The sequence below is a fragment of the Rana temporaria genome, chromosome 2 (assembly GCF_905171775.1).
Source record: "Rana temporaria chromosome 2, aRanTem1.1, whole genome shotgun sequence".
Lineage (NCBI taxonomy): Eukaryota > Metazoa > Chordata > Amphibia > Anura > Ranidae > Rana > Rana temporaria.
Window position 1 is genome coordinate 314,382,036 of NC_053490.1, and position 15,863 is coordinate 314,397,898.

Consider the following 15,863-nt stretch of genomic DNA (forward strand, 5'->3'; position numbering starts at 1 on the left):
ATCTGGCAGACACTGGAGTTGTCCACTATAAAGAGATACTTGTACAAATATGGTCTTCATGGAAGAGTCATCAGAAGAAAACCCCTTGTATGTCCTCACCACAAAAATCAGCGTTTGAACTTTGCAAATGAACATATAGACAAGCCTGATGCATTTTGGAAACAAGTTCTGTGGACCGATGAGGTTAAAATAGAACTTTTTGGCAGGAATGAGCAAAGGTACATTTGAAGAAGAAAGGGCACAGAATTTAATAAAAAAAGAACCTCTGTCCAACTATTAAGCATGGGGGTGGATCACTCATGCTTTGGGGTTGTATTTCAGCCAGTGGCACAGGGAACATTTCACGAGTAGAAGGAAAAATGGATTCAATAAAATTTCAGCAAATTTTGGATGGTAACTTGATGCCATCTGTGAAAAAGCTGAAATTAAAGAGAGGATGGCTTCTACAAATGGATAATGATCCTAAACACACCTCAAAATCCACGGGGGATTACATCAAGAGGCGTAAACTGAAGGTTTTGCCGTGGCCTTCACAATCTCCTGACCTCAACATAATTGAAAATCTATGGATAGACCTTAAAAGAGCAGTGCGTGACAGACAGCCCAGAAATCTCAAAGAACTGGAAGACTTTTGTAAGGAAGAATGGGCAAAGATACCTCAAACAAGAATTGAAAGACTCTTGGCTGGCTACAAAAAGCATTTACAAGCTGTGATACTTGCCAAAGGGGGCAGTACAAGATATTAACTCTGCAGGGTGCCCAAACTTTTGCAGACGCCATTTTTTTGTTTTCTGTAATTTTGAAAGTGTAAATGACGGAAATAAAATCTAACTTTTTTTGACATATTATAAGAATGTCTAATCTGTAATTTGATGCCTTTTGGAGATTTTTCCATCTTTCCTTGGCTTTGTTATGCACATTAATACAAATTTTTACCTGGGGTGCCCAAACTTTCGATGCCCACTGTATATATACACATACACACATACAAAAGTGAGTACACCCCTAAGTGAAAATGTCCAAATTGGGCCCAATTAGCCATTTTCCCTCCCCGGTGTCATGTGACTCGTTAGTGTTACAAGGTCTCAGGTGTAAACGGGGAGCAGGTGTGTTAAATTTGGTGTTATCGCTCTCGCTCTCTCACTCAGGTCACTGGAAGTTCAACATGACACCTCATGGAAAAGAACGCTGAGGATCTGAAAATAAGAATTGTTGCTCTACACAAAGATGGCCTAGGCTATAAGAAGGTTAGTGCTCAGACCATACGCCGCACACTGCATCAAATTAGTCTGCATGGCTATTGAACCCAAAACGGACATTCTAAAAAGATGATGCACAAGAAAGCCTGCAAACAGTTTGCTGAAGACAAGCAAACTAAGGACATGGATCACTGGAACCATTTCCTGTGGTCTGATGAGACCAAGTTAAACTTATTTTCTTCAGATAGTGTCAAGCATGTGTGGTGGCAACCAGGTGAGGAGTACAAAGACAAGCGTGTCTTGCCTATAGTAAAGCATGGTGGTAGGAGTGTCATGATCTGGGGCTGCATGAGTTCTGCCGGAACTGGGGAACAACAGACTGGGGAACCATGAATGCCAACATGTACTGTGACATACTGAAGCAGAGCATGATCCCCTTCCTTCGGAGACTGGGCCGCAGGGCAGTAATCCAACATGATAACGACCCCAAACACACCTCCAAGACAGCCACTGCCTTGCTAACGAAGCTGAGGGTAATGGACTGGCTAAGCATGTCTCCAGACCTAAACCCTATTGAGCATCTGTGGGGCATCCTCAAATGGCAGATGGAGGAGCGCAAGGTCTCTAACATACACCAGCTCCGTGATGCCTCCATGAGGAGTGGAAGAGGACGCCAGTGGCAAGCTGTGAAGCTCTGGTAAACTCCATGCTCATGAGGGCTAAGGCAGTGCTGGAAAATAATAGTGGCCACACAAAATAATGACACTTAGGGGTGAACTCAATTTTGTTGCCAGCGATTTAGACATTAATGGCTGTGTGTTCAGTTTTTTTGAGGGGACAGCAAATTTACACTGTTATACAAGCTGCACACTCACTATTTTACATTGTAGCAAAGTGTTGTCACATGAAAAAATATAATAAAATATTTACAAAAATGTGAGGGGTCACTTTTGTGAGACACTATATATATGCATAAATATGACAGGGGGGACATGGTTACTGTCTTGGGGGGTCTGATTGAGGTAGAAGTTAATAATCTTCTTCCTTCCCTCTCAGTTCCCCTGGGATTCTTTCTTCACTCCTTGATTCACCAGATTGCCATTGAAGTGCTGAGATTGCAGCTTCATAAACTGGCCGTTTGTGTGTCAGTCAATGATGGATTTTCAGTGTGTGGAGATCATCAGCGGAGAACATGTTCTGCCCCCATCATCTCGGTTTCATAAACCGTTTATGAGCCAGATCCTCGGGATCACTGCTGTTCACACTTTCATAAATGGACACCTTTAGTAGAACTTTGTCCTTCCAGACCTTTGATACCGCTTTTGGGTACTCCACAATTCCCACAGTGTGACCGACCCTCAGTTCCTCAACTTAACTACACGTGATCTATTCAGAGCGATCCGCTTCTCCCACTAAAATAAGCCGATGTCCACAGTAGCCATTAAAGGTACTTGTAAGAGAAGGATTGAGAGACCATTGGCGCGCACACACGTGCGCATGCGCGCACTGTTAGAACACAACAGACTGTCCAGAACTCCGGCGCGCATGCAAAGAATACACCAGCCGCCTCAGCGCGCTTCTGCGCATGCGCGGACGCAACAGACGGCGTGCACACGCAAACGGCGTTCCTGACTCCTCCTGGTAGCTATTTAAAGGGTGCTCTGACGGCCAGGCGGTGCTGACTGGTCTTCAGCAAGTGCCCTGATTACTTGATACCTGTTTACCTTATCGGATCTTATCGGACTTCCCCCTTGGACTCTGATATCTGCCTGATTACCTGGTTCCTGATCCCGGGTTCCTATTTGACTTAGCTCCTGCTGTTCCCTGGTTACCTCACTGCCTGTCTGTTACCATACCCGGCTATGCTCTGACCTTGCTCCTGCTGATGATTTGGTACCCTGCTGCCCGTTTGTGCTCCGACCTGGCTAGTTCACTGACCTCCGCATCCCGGAAGTTCCTGCAAGCTGTTCATCCTGACCTTGCGAGTGGGTTGGAGTTCCCCTTAATACCAACTGGTTCCTTCGACATCACTTGTGCTCTGTACCCGCTGGCCTCTCAGCGTCTGCAAGTCTTCGCCTGCTTCCAGCCGCTCTACAAGCCACACTTACAGGCACTCGTGTTCCTCCTAGTCCTAACCGCCATCTGTCTCACCCTCAGAGGGGTTAGGGTTGGAGATACAAGAGGGGCTGACCTCATCATACCAGACTCCTACCAGGTACGTGACAGTACTTGTGAATCCAGTCTGGATTTTATGAGATGTAAACAACTTGGCTCACACCTAAAATCGATTTTCCATGCTACTCAAACCTTACGCCCAGTCACTCCTGTGGAACATTTATGGGAGGTATGCTTAAACATCTTCTCAGTGCAGCCAAGGCCTGTGTTTGACCTTCTAGTGTTACAGTATTAGCACGTCAAAGACTATGAATACGTGTGGGACAGCGAAAAAAAAAAACATTAAAAAGTTATTTTTATTCAAAGCAGTGAGGTGGTAGCATGGTAACTGGATAAATAACAACTTCAGTTAGGATCTCTACTTTCATGGGGCTTCCATTGAAATTCTGATATATATTTACAGAAAAAAAAATAAAAAATAAAAATATTTATCTCTTATGCAGCTAAGAGGTGAAAGGAGTTAGCATAGTGTCCCGTTCTCCTGTAGGCAATACACCCCTAGGTCGCTTATTTTTAGTTCCCTTAGTTCTGATAAAGAAACTTCCTGTACCTTCCCTGACTGAGCCAAATCCTTCTTCATTTGTGTCTCACATGCCCCCTTTCAGACACTGCAACAACACAAAGTGGGAGGGTTTCAGCAACAGATTAAGTGCTGTCAGTCCAGAGAGCAGTGAGCAGGTCTAGGTGTAACCGGGTGCTGAATGACAAGTTATAGGCTGTGAATTACCAGTAACAATGCTGAGAGAAACACCCCCTGCAACAATTTCTTCATCCCACTATAAAGCAAACAGGTACAGCCTACACAAAACTAGTAACTCTTCTCTGAACTCTGGAGAAGTGTGGCATCATTGCAACATACTCACAGGAAACTGCATTAGGTGGATTTCACTGTCAAGATCAGCAGGTATTTGTGGGGCTCTAAAGGAGGACTAGGGGAAAACAGTATTGCCCTGACTGTACTCAACTTACCTGGGATGAAATTATGCCCTGTCACTTCCCAACTCTTATAACTAATTAGTGATGTGCCAATATTAAGCACAATTAAACTTAGCATTTCATTTAGCTAAATACATCCCAGATGTATCAAAACAAAAATATACGGAAAGCAGCCACATCCTGAGTAGAAGAGTATTTTGCCAGCAACTGCAGAATGGGGCCCTAGCTCTCTTTGTGGGAAGCAGTGGTCTCCTTTGCAGTGGTCAGACATGCCACTTGATGCGTTAGAGATTTTTTTTTTTTTTTTATCCACTTTATCTTTATTTTCCTTTTCTTATTTCATACATAAATATGCCTATTCGGGATCCATTGCAATCCAATTAGCATGTATTATACAACATTTTTACATTCATATAATATTCCAATGTACTGTACATCTCTTTATTAGAGTTAGAGATTTCTAAACAGCGAGGAACATGAGTTTTTCTCATTTCAGAGCTAAAGGTGTGACCCAGTAAAGGGCGTGCTAGACCTCTTCAATGAGATCACTACTTCCCCACAGAAAGCAAGGGTCCTAACTCTGTAGATGAAGACCTTTTGTTTTCATGCAATTGGAATGTATTTAGCTAATTTAAACTGAAGGTTAATTTTTGCTTTAAAGCTTAGAAGGTAAGACAGAAGGCCAATATCTTGACCTAGGAAGCTGGGACAATATGTGCATATCAGATGTGTGCTGCAAATAGTGGCATAGGTACTTATTTTTCACTTTGGGTTTCACTATAATAACAATTACATTTGTTACATTAAGAATCAGAAACCAATGATAACAATCGGTACCTCAGCTTCCAAGACACTACACTGCTTGCATCCTTCTTTAATTTTCTTCTTTAAAGACTTGTTCTAAAAAAATATACAATTATAAATCAAATTTGCATAATCTATATGATCTTTTTTAAGTATTAATTTTGTGTTAAAGTAAATGTAAATGGAGTTGTAATAAATATGTATTTCAAGCAATTGTCACATCCATTGGCTGAATACAAAGTAATATTTCAAAGTGTATTTTTGCATCTTTAGGCCCCATTCACACTTGACGATTTCACAGTAAAAAAACACGAAACGCATGGTTGCGTGCCATAATTCTTAATGACACTTCTAACGGTGTGGTATTTTGCCTCAATTGTCGCTCAGCATGTTCATGCAGAAATCACGGCACAACGCACCTCTAAAACATTTTGCCTAAAAAGGAGCAGGAGATTTTTTTGGGGCTACAAATGCGCATACGGCAGCCCATTAAAATTGTAGTTCATGCGTATGCTTGCTGCAGTCTTCCTTTCATGTTAGTAGAAGTCCTGTCTGCAAATTAACAGGTTACTGCTCTGAAGAATTTTGAAGATTGTGGGTGGAGGTTGTGTGGTAATGGGAAGGCCACACAAGAAGATCTAAAAATACGCCTATCCTTTAGATCTGGTTTATTAAGGGATGCCGCACAGTGTTAAAAATAAATTTAAGCCAGCCACAGCTTACAAAAAAAAAGTTGTTTTTTTGGGACTTTAAATGAGATGCGTTTTTAAACAAACAGTAGTATAAGTAAAATAGTAAACGTTTATAACCAGGCTCATACTTACCACCCAAACAGCAAGCCAGATCGAACTATCTAACTGTATATGTTAAAAGCAGAGGATTGGTTGCACGCATTTGCAAGTACATGAGTAAGGTGCAGAGCCAGCGACAAGGCTCTCTGCAGATCGCCTTGTCGCTGGTTCTGCAGCTTAATCATGTACTTGCAAATGTTTGCAACCAATCCTCTGCTTTTAACATATACAGTTAGACAGTTCGATCTGGCTTGCTGTTTGGGTGGTAAGTATGAGCCTGGTTATAAACGTTTACTATTTTACTTATACATCTGTTTGTTTAAAAACGCATCTCATTTAAAGTCCCAAAAAAAACCCTTTTTTTTTGTAATTTGAAAAAATGACAACAAAAAAATGTGCCTTTAAGAAGCTATGCTATGGAGACGGGTGGGGGCCATCTTGCCCTCACTCGTATTGCAGGCAGGCAGGGCACAGGACCTGATCGCCTCCGCCGCTGCCAATGGCTCTGGTAGGCGGAGGGCGCGGGAGGGTCCCGCCGATAACGGTGATCTCGCGGCGAATCATTATCGCAACCACCATTATCGTTTACAGGACCGGCCACGTTAAAGATGGATATCTCGGTTGTGGCAGCAGCTGCTGCCGTTTCCGAGATATTCATTTTTAAAGTGATGACTTATATGTACGTGAGCTGGTCCTTGAAGTTGAGGATCCCCTAAAAATAAACTTTTAAACATTGCATTTATGAGATTAATGACAATTAGAATCGGCTGTTTTTTTTTTTTTACAAAAATACGTCCGTACATACCGTTTCCTATAGGTGTTCTCACCGCCGCTTCCGGGTATGATGGTCGGGGCTGGGCGTTCCTAATTGATTGACGGGCATCCGACCGACGCATACATCGCGTCACGAGATGCCGAAAGAAGCCGAACCGACGTTCGGCTTCTTTCGGCATCTCGTGACGCGCTGTATGCTTCGGTCGATGCCCATCAATTAGGAACGCCCAGTCCCGACCATAATACCCGGAAGCGGCGGTGAGAACCCATATAGGAAACGGTATGTATCGTCCGTAGCCCCGTCCGTGTGTGGGCTAAAACGACGTTAAAAACCTGCGCATGCTCAGAAGCAAGTTATGAGACGGGAGCGCTCGTTCTGGTAAAACTACCATTCGTAATGGAGTTTAAGCACATTCATCACGCTGTAACAGACAGAAAAGCGCAAATCGTCTTTTACTAACAGGAAATCAGCTAAAGCAGCCCCAAGGGTGGCGTCATCCGCATGGAACTTCCCCTTTATAGTGCCGTTGTACGTGTTGTACGTCACCGCGCTTTGCTAGAGCATTTTTTAAAAACGATCGTGTGTGGGCACCGTCGTTTTAATGATGAAGTTGGTAAAAACAACGTTTTTTTTTCATGCCGAAAAATGATCGTGTGTACGCAGCATAAGAGTCTTTTAAAAAATAGCCATACTCCCCGCAGTCACCACCAATTTTGGGAGAGAGTTCCACATCCTTATAGTCCTAACACCAAGGAACCCCCTACACAGTTTAAGGTTAAACAGCTTCTCCTTCAGTATCACTGTATGTCCCCGTGTCCTTTTACACCCCCTGGGACTGAATAGTTTATTTCTTATGCTGGGATCCCTATTGAGATATTTGTAGAGCGTTATTGTGTCCCCTCTCAATTGTCTCATCTCTAGCAAAAATAAAATTGACAGCTGAGGAGGAGGTGATCGCCAGCTGTCTGGAGCAGGAGGAGGTGGAGGGCCTGGAGGGCTTTGACTCCAGTGAGCAGGACTTGAGGACAGGTAAGTGTGTTTTATCCCCCATTCGGTGTGTAGCATGTGAGGGGGTGGAAGGGAACATGTGACAATATGTGGGTTCACATAACATGTGAATGCTTTGTGTCATCCACAGATGTGCTGGAGGGAGCTGGGCCATCTGCTGCCGGTGTCCGACCCACACAACATCAGCCTCAGCCTGACCCCCTGGGAAGCCCCGTAAGATCGATGGAGGGGAGTGCCCACACCTCTCCTCTAGAGGTAGTTGAGGAGGAGCCGGTGGATCTTCACCAGGAGGAATGCCTCTATTTTGAGGAGGCTTCCACCTTCCCCGGACCCTCAGAGACCTCCACGCCCATCAGGGGAACCCCCTCCAGGGCTACCCCATCCAGGGGAACCCCCTCCCGGGCTACCCTGTCCAGACGGACACAAGCCTCTCTATCCCCCAGGAAGGCATTGAGGAAGACCAGGGGTGTACCCGGATCCCTCCAAGAAGGGCTGGGGAGGGAGCAGGCAAGGCAGACACGCCACATGGGTGATCTAGTCTGTGACCTGCACCGTGTGGCAGACAGCCTGGCCTCCTCAGCAAAGACCCAGGCTGATTGCACAGTGGCTGTGCAGGGCACCGCAGCCGCTATGCAGCAGTGCCTCACCCAGCAGGCTGAGCATACCAGCTCGATCTCGTACTGCCTGCAGGAGGTGAGCGCAAACTGCGCTGCCATGGTCACATGTCTGGGTGACCAAGCCGAGACCCTGGAGGCCATGCGTCACCACATGGTGGCAGGGGGTCCCTCACCATCTGGTGACCAGGGCTCGGATGTGCAGGCCAGCCTGGAGCGTAATACCAGGGCGATTGGGGAGCTGCAGGCCACAGCAGCAGGCCTCATGGTGGAGGTGAAGAGCCTGGGAGTGGTGGTACAGGCCAACACTGACGCTATGGCGGAGGGAAGGCAGAACAGGCACCTACAGCGCCAGGCAGCTGCGGATGCAGGCTGAGGCCAACAGTGTGCCAACACGCATTGCCGTAGCGTTAGAGGGCATGCAGGCAACATCTGCCAGGAGCAACAGCCCAGGGGATGCACCTCCTCCTGATGCCCCCCCCCCCCCACCCGCCGCCACACCTATTGAGGAGCCGAACCCTGGGCACAAGGCCTAGCCCACGAGAGGGCAAATTACTCTTCTCAGGATGTATGCCGCTCAGACTATGAGCTTTATTTTTTTTTGAGACACGTGCACAGATGGATGTGCCGTCCTCCTGTAAGGGCATGCCATGGCGGACAATGGCATGATCCCTTTTTTTTTGTAGTCACTGCACACGGTCAGGAGTGCAGGCTACAGTGTGACTGGTGTGTGAATGTGCGTGTGACATTCCTACCAGCAAGGCGTGTCACCTTGGATCGTCGGGGAGAGGTTATCCCCACGACCGTGTGAATGTGGTATGAATGGACAGCAACATCATTGGGGCCTTGGCATGGCGTTGCTGCTCCCAAGTCCCACGCAGTGGACTTGGGCTAAACCAATGTGAGGTGGATGTGGTGTGTGTGAGTTAGGGACCACAGTGGTGTGCATGCGTGCATTGTCCGTGTGCCATAATGAATGTGTGTGTTTAACGTGCAAAGATGCGTTCCACGAGGCAACTCCTGACTGCTGTTCCCTCAGCAGATGGTGTAGCCTCGGGCAGGGGGGGACTGTCTAGTTCGGGGGTCAGGTCATCACATATATCAATCTCCAGGCCCTTTCTCATGGCATAGTTGTGCAGCACGCAACATGCACCGATGATCTGGCACACAGTTTGGGGAATATAACAGGGTCCCCCCGGACTTATCCAGGCATCGGAAACGGGACTTCAGGATGCCAAATGTGCGCTCCACCACTGCACGGATACGTATGTGTGCAGCATTGTTTATTCTCTCTCCTCTGGATTGGGGATTCCGGTATGGAGTCAGGAGATGGGGCCCAAGTGCATCTGCCGAGTCACCTGGAAGGGAAAAGACAGGAGGATGTTAGTCGTGAATGTGCCCCTCGTGATGTCTGCATCATGGGTGTCGGACAGTCATGCCTGACTCCCATGTCACTCACCAACCAGCCAGCTGTCCCTGTACACGTTCTGTTCGAATTCTGTTGGGATGTTGCTTTGACGGTAGATGTGTAGATGTCGTGGCTGGCCCCTGGGTGTTTGGCACGGACGTGCCATATGAGGCATTGGGCATCGGCTATCACCTGTACTTTGATGGAATGCCACTGCTTACGATTGCGGTATATGTGCTCTGTGGCACGGAGGGCCGTAGTGCCACATGTGTGCAATCAATGGCCCCCACGGTGCGTGGGAATCCGGCAATTGTGTAAAAATCCTGCATTGCCTTCTGCCGCAGATGCTCATGGGTGGGTTTCATGATGTGGTGGGAAATGCGTGTGAGGATTGCGGGGACAACCTGGTGCACGCATCTGCTCATGGTGGATTGTGACATCGCAGACACGACTCCACTTGTACGTTGGAAAGATCCACTGGCAAGGAAATGGAGTGTTGCCAGTACCTTGACTAGTGGCTGCATTGCATGTGAGCGTTCTGTCTGTCTGGTGATTTCATCATGCAGGGCTGTGGCTAATTCCAGGATGGCATCAGGGCTGAATCTGAAGATGCGATACACCTCCGATTCCCCCATGCCAAAGACGTTCATGCGCGTTAGGTATATCCTCTCCTGTGCCCTCCTCCGTGCCTGTTGATCCAGTAGTGCTATGACCATGGCTGCCCCTGGCATGTTGGCATACAGATGTGTTGTCCTGCAAGTGTGGTTGCTCAGCTTGTTCGTAACGGTGATGCTGCAGCTGCTCTCCAGCTGACCTGTGCATGTCTGGTGCTGAGTTACACCTCCTTTATGGGGAATAACTTTAGGCCGGAGGTACAACTTATGCACACCGCGCGTAGCCAGCGCCGGGCGCATGTACATTCGTGAATCGCCGTATCTCCCTCATTTGCATGTTTGAATAGAAAATCAATGGGAGCGCCACATGCGTCCAGCGTAAATATGCGCCCACGATACGCCGGCGTAGGCAAGTTACGTCGGTCGGATGAAGCCTATTTTTAGGCGTATCTTAGTTTGTGGGTCGGCGATTGGATACGACGGCGCACATTTGTACTTACGACGGCGTATCTTGAGATACGTTGGCGCAAGTGCTTTGTATCGCAAGCATCGTTTTCATGCGTTTGTGCCCCTGACGCATGTGTTTGAGTTTCTACATGCGTATATGTGGGAGTCATGGGCCTCAAAAAAAAATTGGGATTTTATGTGCTTTAGGTGTAACTTTAATTTTTTTGCAAAAGAAAGACATTTTTTTTTTTTTGCTTAACTTTTTTTTATCACAAAAAGTCTCCTATGTGATGATTTTTTGGTGACAGGTTCTCTTAATGAGGATTCTAAAATACATTGCATGTGTCCTCTGGGCTCCACTGAATGTACTTCAATGCACATCACACTGCAAAACATTCCTTTCCCGCTATGTTAGCCGGGAGTGACAGGTGTCCCAGAAGTGACGTCATACAGCTCCCCTCCCTCGCCTCCATCTGCTATGTCAGTCCCAGGCCCGCAGATGGGGTGCATGCACACATGGTGGGGGGGGGGGGTGTTGTCTGTGCCGGAGGTGTATGGACGCAATCAAATGCTTCCACCTGACAGCCATCGGATTGTGTGTGAAACCCCCCACTGTCAGGTTCTGGTTAATGCAAACATGGCACTAATATCTACATCTAAACAGTTCGGGATTGTGCGAAACTGTCCTACAATTTGATCCTACTCCTGCAAATTCTCTGCGCATGTAGACTGTTCTCACAGCTCATTATCATATAAATGAGCTTTACCAACTCCTTCATATGCAATTCCCCTGCAGCTCATTCATATGGCAAGCTTATAGAAACCCCTCTAGGCTGTATTCAACAGAAGGATTGGCTGCCTCTGCATCTGTTCATTCCAATGGTGAGTGAGTTTAAGGTGAGGGGGCTACTCTGCACTGGTAGGGAGAAAGGAAGCTGTACTAGAGAGGGGTTCTGTACTGGAGACATTCTGTATTGGCAGGGTGAGAGTAGGACTGTACTGAGGAGGGCTGTATTGGAGGGGGATTCTATACTGGTGGGGAGGTAGGTGGCCTGTACCTGAGATGGGTCTGTACTGGTGGGGAAGGAGGGAGTCTGCAATTGAGGGGAGTCTGTACTTGTAGGGAGGAATGGGGTCCTGTACTTGGGGGAGAGTCTATTCTGATGGAGAGGAAGGAGATCTGTACTGTGATGGGGTCTTTTCCCGGGAAAGGGGGTATGTGCTTTGGGGTGGTCTGTACTAGAGGGTTTGTACTCAAAAGGGGCTGGGAGGGGGTTCTGTGCTGTGAGGGTAGTCTGTACTGAGAAGGGGCTGGGAGGTTGGTCTGTACTAAGTGAGATTTTGGACTGTGGGGGGAGATCTGTACTTAGAAGCAGGGATATAAGCTTGAGGGGGGGGGGGGGGGATATGTCTTAGGAGGAAATGGAAGTTTTAAGTTGTACACTGTTCCTTGCATTATGCACTTCAGAGCCCAGAACATTAGAAACTACATTGTACATTTGGTGGTGTTTATCACTGTATTCTCTGCAGGAGCTGTTGGGTTGAAAAAAATAGACTAAATAGACTGTGCCAAAAATTGTAACTAGCTAAACAAATACATAAATAATTAAATTAATGAACAATACCTTCTTGGATGTAGTTCTGTCATTATGACAAATATTTCAGTGCCAAGTGAGATGCTTACCAAGGTGCGGCAGTAATATTTGTAAACCCCGCCCATATGGCCATGCTGGCCACACCCAGTTTTCACTGCAGTTCGATACGTGTGCCATGTTCTGCCCCCCAATTATTGTCCCTTTTTGTCAAGTTCAAAAGTTGGAAGATATGCCAATATCATTTCTTGAATGTATGTGGCAAAAAGAAACACAGACTTTACATGTTAAAACAAGCAGATCAGGGGTTCTGAAACTTACAATCAATGACACTTCACAATCCTTTGTAGAAGCTTATCTTGTTATTTACCCCATTTTCATAGCCCAAAATATTTATTTAGTAACTTTAAAATACATACTTCATGTTGTAGCTCCTCTATGGCCTTATTTTTATTTTCAATTTGTTTCTTCAAAGTACTCAACTAAAAATGAGAGATGGGAAATAAGTTAGGTTTTGATAAATTTGATATAAAAAAAATTATCAAAGAAGTTACCATCACTTTTTCTTAAATTGAAAAAAGAAGGTCTAAAAATAACGTACTTCCTTCATGTTATGTATCTATAAAACCCCTGGCCTTTATGCTTGTGAATAGACTTTCAGTATAGAAAGTTATTTGCTAAAATGAAAAAATAAATAAAAAATATTACAGAATAAATATATATATATATATATATATATATATATATATATATATATATGAAAAGGTGGTATAAAAAGGTGCTATCAACAAAATTGTGTAATAGTTCTGAGCTACTTCCAGGAGCAGAATGAGACCTGTGTGCATGAAGTGCTGCCAACTGGCTGGTCTAGTAGTGGCAGACAATAACTGCTGCAGATGCCTGCCCCTGTGCTGTCACACTGGCAGAGCACCCCAAGTAACAAAGTCATTGAGCCAAGGGACGCTGATTTACAGAAATGAGGTGAGAAAGGTGGAAAGTATACAGTCAGAAAGTTGAACAGGTTTTAGTCCACTTTGAATGTCTCATGCCAGACTCATTGTTTTAAAAAAAACTATTAGATAGGCACGTTAGCGATCACAGCATACAGGGGTATACAATGTAATATTAACATAAAAGCACATACACAAGTTGGACTTGTCTTTTCTTTATTGTACACCACGGGACACAGAGCTTAGTCATTACATAGTGGGTTGTATGGTCACCAGAGGTGATTGGACACTGGCACAACCAATGAGAATAAGTTCCCCTCCATATAACCCCTGCCATACAGGAAGTACCTCAGTTTTTTCACCAGTGTCCAAGACGATTGGACGCGATGAGGATAGTACTAAGGAAGCTCTGCCATAGAAGCCCCTGGGGCAAAAGAGCTATACTTTGGGTCCATCCAAGACGCTTAAATTATTACGCCACAATTGGATGGTATCCAGGCTTCGCGCACGAGGTGTCGCCTGTGATGTCTCTCTTTGGAGGACTGGGCTCTAGGGTCCAGCACTTTCGCTTTTTTACAAACGCTAAAAGTCCTGGCAGAGTCTTTTACAAGGCCCAGGGAAGAGGCATCCTTTAAGTAGGAACCCATATCCCTGAAGGTTGGCACACAATACCCGCCATGATGGGTGAAAATAGTTTTTTGTTTGATTTTCAGCAAACCTGCAGCATGGATCAGGTGAGCAGGAAAAAAGTGTTAAGAATTTACCTTAAAAACTATTTTCTTGTAAGTGGGTGTCTTCTCTATTTCCACCACTAGAGGGAGTAAAGAGTCACGTTTTACTCACCAAGCTCGAGACAGTGTCAGGTCGGTTCAGACAGCACACTCTCCGCTGCAGAGCTCTGCCATGGGGCGATCAGGTCCCTTTTTTCCCTCACTGCCATAATGCAGGAGACTCCTGCTTCCCTCAGAGATGCCAGATCCCCGGGGGGGCGTGCTTTATGGGGCAAGGAGGAAGGGGCGGGTCGCGGGCACGCGTCATTTCACTGCATTTTGCAGGCAGAAACACATAAAGGCCACTCTAAACCTGCAGCTCTTCCCTGATCTGGCACAAAGCGACTTGCAAAAGGGCACGTAAGGTCTCTGTGTGGTTGGTTAGCTGGGCACCCCAAGAGAGGACACCCACTGGGCATGAAACTGTGTGTTTATTTGCATACTGTATGTAAAGGCTTAACTAGCTCAGGAGTATATGCTGTTAGATAATGAAGTAAAAACAATGGAATCCAACCTGGGGTGTATAATAAATATTCCAAACCTCTAATACGTCTATATATATGACGGGATACCTCCCAATAGACACTGGGTAAGAGACATTTCTTTACAGACAGGGATGAAGAAGACTTTGCACTCTATTCCTTAGGCTTCCACTGAGGAAGATGGGTACTCTTGCCACCAGCATCCTTAATGAGGTTGCCAAGAGTTGGTCTGAAAAGACCCTGTCCCTCGAAGACCATGCAGATCGAAAGCTTTTTTACTTAACAGTTCCAAAGTTAATTTTTACTTAACAGTTCCACAGTTCACATTTTTTCCAAAGTGCCTAATGCAAATGTATTGACTGTAATTTACTGTAAATCCCATTGTTTAAGAATGATGTGCACTGCATCAGTAAGAGCCAAAACAGTCTTTTAATTTGGGAATAATAACATTAGACTGCCAAACCTCAGGGGAAGGTCATGAGCCAAAGACCAAAGCAACTGATGACCCGGAAGCCACTGTTGGTATATCAGATATAGAATCTGCAGTAAAAAATGTTGGAATGCATTTGTGGCCTCTGCAGTCAGTCAAAAAATAACTGGATAAATTGGGCCATTAAATCTTTTATGACCATAATAAAAAGCTCAGCCGAGAGCTGAGCAGGCCCAACCACACTCGATGGAGTTAAGGAGGACTCTGATCGCAGAACAGATTCTAAGATCAGACGATAATGGGATTCCAGGCTGCAGACGTCAACATCAAAAGGCAAGCTGCAAGCAGCTCCAGAACCGTTGGTAGAATGTGAGCTCATGGCACCCCAGAGGGATTATCCATCAACCCGCCCCTCACCCTGTGGGTACTCACAAAACCTGGAAAGCTAGTGGCAGGCGAGGGTCAGATGGCCAGAGGCAGCAGGAACAGATCGAAGATTAAAGTTCCGCTGGCTCATGTCAAGCAGGAGCAACACTCCACCCAATAGATAAAGTCAGAGTTCAGTCCCAGAAGATTAACCCTTCCGCAGCAAAACCAGTAGGAGCTGGAGACATCAGGGTCTAGCAACCTAAGAAATTATGGCCGACTCACTTGAGGTAATGCCAGTGGCTCTGGACATGAAAAGTGCTCCACAGCTAACTTTTACCAGAATGAAGTCTATAAAGCAAGTCTCCAATCCTCCTGTGTCCCTCCCTTGGATGAGTAAAAAGTACATACACCAAAACATTGCAAATACCCAATAATATTCTCTTAAAATAGATGGCAGATTTGTACGAGGGGCGTTCAAGTCAAAATGGGACATTTGAGT

General features: G+C 45.8%; 1 protein-coding gene across 1 annotated transcript in view; it reads right to left on the reverse strand.

Annotated features, from left to right (window-relative positions):
• SYCP1 (synaptonemal complex protein 1) overlaps window positions 1-15,374 on the reverse strand; it is a 183,733-nt gene extending 168,359 nt beyond the window's left edge. The window contains exons 1-3 of the mRNA XM_040339388.1: window positions 15,234-15,374; window positions 12,783-12,845; window positions 5,148-5,210 (exon numbers count right to left, since the gene is read on the reverse strand). Of these exons, the coding sequence (XP_040195322.1) occupies window positions 5,148-5,210; window positions 12,783-12,845; window positions 15,234-15,374 (267 nt within the window). The remainder of the gene's footprint in view (window positions 1-5,147; window positions 5,211-12,782; window positions 12,846-15,233) is intronic.
• Between the last annotated feature and the right edge of the window lie 489 nt (window positions 15,375-15,863).